Source organism: Penaeus vannamei, chromosome 28 (genome assembly GCF_042767895.1).
Source record: "Penaeus vannamei isolate JL-2024 chromosome 28, ASM4276789v1, whole genome shotgun sequence".
NCBI classification, from domain to species: Eukaryota; Metazoa; Arthropoda; class Malacostraca; order Decapoda; family Penaeidae; genus Penaeus; species Penaeus vannamei.
This window is the reverse complement of record NC_091576.1, coordinates 25,875,577-25,881,314: the sequence shown is the minus strand read 5'-3', so window position 1 is coordinate 25,881,314 and position 5,738 is coordinate 25,875,577. Positions and strand designations below refer to the sequence as shown.

Genomic DNA, 5,738 nt, shown 5'->3' with positions numbered 1-5,738 from the left:
AGGAGGAAGGGGATGGAAGGAAGAGGAGGAGGAAGGGGATGGAAGGAAGAGGAGGAGGATAAGGAAGGAAAGGGAAGGAAGGAAGAGGAGAAGGAGGAGGAAGGGGAAGGAAGGAGATGGAAGAAGAAGAAGGAAGGAAGAAGGAAAAGGTGGAAGGGGAAGGAAGGAGGAGGAACAAGAAGGAAGGAAGAAGAGGAGGAGAAAGGAGAAGGAACAGGAGGAAGAAGGAGGGGTTGCAGGAAGCCCCGACTCCATAAAAATAATTTCGGGACCCCAATTTCACAACCTCTGGTATAAGGGATAGTGATGATTATATGATAGATATAATTAGTAGTAACACCCTATAGACAATGATGAAAGTAATAATGATATAGATAGTAATGACAAAAATAATAATGGTATCGATAATAATGACAAAAATAATAATGATATAGATAATAATGAAAAATATAGTAATGATGTGGATAATAATGAAAAAAATAATGATATAGATAATGCCAAAAAAATAATAATATAAATAATAATGACAAACATAATAATAATAGATAATAGTGAATAAAAAATAGGTAACAATGACAATAATGGCTACACCAAGTTTATCTAATCTGCTTTTTTTCTTGTGTTTTTTTTTTCTTTCTTTCTTTCTTTCTTTCTTTCTTTTCTTTCTTTTTTTGTAGCTTTTGGATGGAAGATGATATTCCCGCACAGTTTCTTGTAGGATGCCTTCAGGAAGTTAGTAACTGTAGAGCATCAGTCACGTGTTTTTCCTTGCTGTTTAAGTATTCATAATGAGAAGTTGCCAGTAGTTGAACGATACTAACAGAGAAACCTCAACGTCACATCCTAGATTTTTTTTTTTTTTTTTTTTTTTTTACTAGTGGCTTTTGGGTGTAACGAAATGAATTCTGGAAGTTACCTTTGCAATATTGGATCCTGTGGGATGACGTCAGGAAGTTGCTCCTGCACCACTGGGTCCAACAAGTACAGCTCCAGTGTTCTTGCCTCAGCCAGCTTAATGTCCATGTCCCAGAATTATTTTCTGTTTGGTAACTGTTAAGCATCCAAGATAACTTTGGGAAGTTGAGCGTCCCACATTGTTTCCTGTGGGATAACTTCAGGAAGTTGATATTCCTACAATGTTTCCTGTGAGGTAACTTCGGGAAGTTAAAAATCCTACAATGTTTCTTGTGCGATAACTTCAGGAAGCTGATATTCCAACAATGTTGCCTGTGGGATAACTTCAGGAAGTTCAGATTCCCACGTTCTTAATTGCAGAAAACTTTAGAAAGTTCAGCTTCTCAAGTGTTTCCTATGGGATAACTTCAGGAAGAAACATTGCAGGATTTTTAACTTCCCGAAGTTATCTCACAGGAAACATTGTAGGAATATCAACTTCCTGAAGTTATCCCACAGGAAACAATGTGGGACGCTCAACTTCCCAAAGTTATCTTGGATGCTTAACAGTTACCAAACAGAAAATAATTCTGTGGAATAACTTCACGAAGTTGAGATTCTCACATTATTTCCTGTGGGATCTTTTCAGGAAGTTCAGATTCACAAGTTGTTTCCCGTGAGATAACTTCAGCAAGTATCCTCTAGCAAGACCCCAAACACGTCCCCAAAAGACCATTTGAGAATCATCTTTCTCTCTCTATCTCTCGTTCTCTCTTTCTCTCTCTATCTCTCTATCTCTAGTTCTTTCTCTCTTTCTCTATTTCTCTCTTTCTTTCTTTCTATCTTTCTTTCTCTTTCTTTCTCTCTTTCTCTCTTTCTTTCTCTCTTTCTTTCTCTATTTCCTTCTTTCTCTCTTTCTTTCTTTCTCTCTTTCTTTCTTTCTATCTATCTTTCTTTCTCTCTCGCTATCACACTCGCGGAAAACAGGCGCAGTCATGGCTCATAATAAGTGTGTGAGACCGCTGACACGAGAACCTGTCATTGCAGTCGGACCAAGTGACAGACAAATGACATTAGTTTAAAAAGGAAGATACGTGTTGGAAACGACCTTACCTTCCAACATACAAATCCAAACTTGGATTCGAGGTTATGATATTGATTTCATTTAAGCATTCATAATAATAATAATGATTAAAATAATGGTGATAATAACAGTGATAACAATAATGTAATGATAATAGCAATAATGATTATGATAATAATTATGATAGCAGCAATAAAAAAACAATAATGATAATAATCCTAATCATAATAACATCACTTCCAATATTTTCATACTGATGTAATCATAATAACTGTGATCATTATTTGAATTAGCTACATTATAGTTGTCATACTCATTACTGTGAGCATTATAATCACGATTGCCATTATTTATTGTAATCCTAATCATTATTATTGTTACCTTAATTATTTAAATTTCTTATACTGGTATAGAATTGAAACTAAAAGGACACTGTTCGCAATGCACAAATTGTTCATGATATCATTAAGTGGAACAAATCTTTTCCGTGGAGTTCGATTTTGAAAACTAACCTTTGGTGCGCAGTAACCCAAGTACTCTTCAATAATGGTGGTGTCCTGCACTGTACTATTTTTAAAGAGAAGTCCATGCGTATGCCTCGCTGAACTAACATTCACGTGCGTATGAGATACCACATTACCTTTATCGTCGTAAGACATATTTCTGACTCATCCAACACAATGCAGGGGCTTGTTTAAGGATCTTTAGATTTGTTTTTCTTTTCTTTGTCTCTTTATCTTTATCTCCGGTCATTTTCCTTCGTTTTGCTTTTTCTTTATTATATAAATCCAATTTCGATTTGGCGCTGACGCTGAATGTCACATTTCAGCCTTTTAGTAAATTACGGAAAATCATTATCTACGCACCAACGCATCAGTATCTGGCTTGTGTAAATAAGTTTATCCAACATTCATTTCGCTATGCATAATGTTCAACGGTTAAAATTCACTTCCTCTTTCTCCCTGTACGAATAAAAGACGTAGATTTTTTCCCCACACTCATCCACTTATCACTTTCTTACTCATTACAATATTCCAGTCTCCGCAGTCGCAGTCTGAACAGAGAAAAAACAATGAATGACCCCAAGACACTATTGAATGGCAGATCCTCACCCTCTTCGCAGCAGGCCCTTCTACAGAGGCTTTCATGGACGCACTTGGGTATACAGACAGCCATCTTCCTAATCCATACCCTCTGTGCACACTATCTCAGCGTTCTCACCGATGTCAGCCCACTACAAGTACCTGCATGCTACTAAGTTGCTATCAGCTGGCACCCGCTATTTATGCCCGGAGGTTAAAGTGTGTGGGATGCGTGTGTGTTGCTTACACGAGGACGTATTGAGCAACTAATGAGTCCCGAGTAGTGACGTATGAAGACGGAAAAATATTACATTTATATTAAGACACGGTTTTCTTTTTTATGCGCATTTAGAATAACAGCAACTCATTTATCAACGATATCAAGTTCGAAACGGACCTTCTTATCCTTATCATCATCATCATTATCTCTCCCTTTAACACCTGACAGACTTCGCGTTTACGGACACTAAATAGAGCGATAAAATACGTTACTTTGTTTGTTTGCCTGTTTTTGTCTATGTATCTGTATTGTCTCTCTGATATGATCTTTCTGTCTCCATATATCTACCTGTTTGTAAATATATTTCTTTCCACTCTTTTTCCCTCACCATAATATCTCTTTATATATATATATATATATATATATATATATATATATATATATATATATATATATATATATATATATATATATATATATATATATATATATATATATATATATGTGTGTGTATATTTGCCTATCCATCAGTCTCTATCCAACTGTCTATTAATTTATCTATGTATCTATCTCCTCTCTCTGCTTATCTAGCTAGCTAACTACCAGTGTATGTATACATATATAAATAAATAGATAGATAGATAGATAGATAGATAGATGTAGACAGAGAGATAGAAAAATAGATAGACGTACATAGATAGATTGATAGATAGATATCAGCCTACATATTCCCATATTTCTCGAGCTTAGATCTTCTGCGTCACTACCACAACACATACATTCATACATAGATATACAAATATGTGTCTGTGCGTGTGTGTGTGCGTAATACACACTTACAGATATGTTCACACATGCATATACGTTGCAACAGAGCGGAAGAATTGCCGCAGCAAGGAAGCAAAGAGGCGCAGAGACGGAGAGGAAGAGATAACGCAGACCGACCCAACTTGTCTCCACACAAGCCTGATGAAGACGGATCTCTCAACAGCAACTTCCTCTTCGCTTCCGAGTTCTTGTTTTTGTTATGAACACTGAAACACAGACGACCTTCCTCTTCCTTTTTTATCCTTGTCTTTTATTATTATGTAGTCTTTACGAAAACATGGTGTCAAAGATGGACGAAAATCTATTACGTCCGTATTTCTGTTAAACCTTTATTATTATTATTATCATCATCTGATTGATCGGAAAAACGATCTAATATACGGGATATTGGGATGACTTGGAAGAAATTGACAAACTATATCGCCAAAGAAAGAAGAAGAGGGTGTCTTGCTTACTAAATTTATCCTAACGGGAAAATGTCCGCGGATACTTTAGTCTACGGCCAACCACCTAAAAATATATATAGCATAAGGTAATGGATATGGTTCCACAAAATACAGCACCTGAATTTCTCAGACGGGGGAGATTAGATAATATTTGTACAGAGATAAGCATTATCTAAAGCAAACTAAAGTATTTTGCAACACAGTCGACCACAAAATTCGTATAAACAAAAATGCAAGTGGATGTGCTATAATATACAGGATGTACTGCTTATACTACAGTCCTATATATATATGTGTGTGTGTATGTGTGTGTGTGTGTGTGTGTGTGTGTGTGTGTGTGTGTGTTTATATGTATATACATGCATGCGCACACACACACAATTTCTTTGAACGAGTCACACGGTAATACCAAAAGGGAATATAAAACTGGAATCAAAATTTCCATGTGTCTGTAGGATAAAGGGTATCTTTTGAGGTTTACTAATAGTACTGAAGATGAAATAAGAGCGAAGATTTTTCTTTAAGTTAACCGAATTAGACATGAAGAAAATCTTTATAGCGGTTCTTAGCAATAATGATGACTAATAATAAGAACTCGCGTTATGGTTGTGACTGACGCGTCCGGCTCATGACGTCATACTCACAGTTCCTCGGGTGAGACTATGCAAATATATATTCTGTCTAGCATTTTACATTCTTTTTTGTTGACCATGGAACAGTTACCGCCTGGGAATATTACATTCTCTACAAATAAACTTTAATGGTTAAAGGTTAATGGTTAAAATAAATGTGTTAAACATCTAAGGTCATATAGCACTATAGGAAGGTATAGTAAAGGGGGATGTCAGGTGATAGTTTCTATGTGTCAACTATCTAGAATAGTGTTGAAAGGTTGAAGATGAGGGAAAAGGTTATGGTGGTTTAGGTAAGGGAGTTAGATCAAGTGAAGGATATTTATGCGTCTGAGGAAGAACAGGTTGTCGAGGCAGAAGCTGTGGGATTCTGTAAGGATGTCTGATATGTTGGGAAGTCGGTGAAGGGAGGATAGGTGTGGAAAAGCAGAGGTACGTGCTGTATTAAAGCGTGGACAGGACAAGAGAATGTGTGGGACTGAAAGAAGGACGTTACATACAGGACATTGGGGCGGGTCTAAGCGTGACATCAGATAGGCATGTGTTAGGCGA

General features: G+C 36.5%; 1 protein-coding gene across 6 annotated transcripts in view; it reads right to left on the bottom strand.

Annotated features, from left to right (window-relative positions):
- LOC138867191 (uncharacterized) overlaps positions 1-3,447 on the bottom strand; it is a 16,162-nt gene extending 12,715 nt beyond the window's left edge. For 2 of the 6 annotated variants that reach the window (XR_011399731.1, XR_011399733.1), the window contains exon 1: positions 3,091-3,235. Coding sequence is in view for 1 of the 6 variants with exons in the window: in XM_070141971.1 (XP_069998072.1) it covers positions 917-1,023 (107 nt within the window). In the remaining 5 variants the exon portion in view is untranslated. Of the gene's footprint in view, positions 1-916; positions 1,124-2,490 lie in introns of those variants that run through there. The other 4 variants (XR_011399735.1, XR_011399732.1, XR_011399734.1 and 1 more) reach the window with 4 other exon arrangements.
- Positions 3,448-5,738: the final 2,291 nt, after the last annotated feature.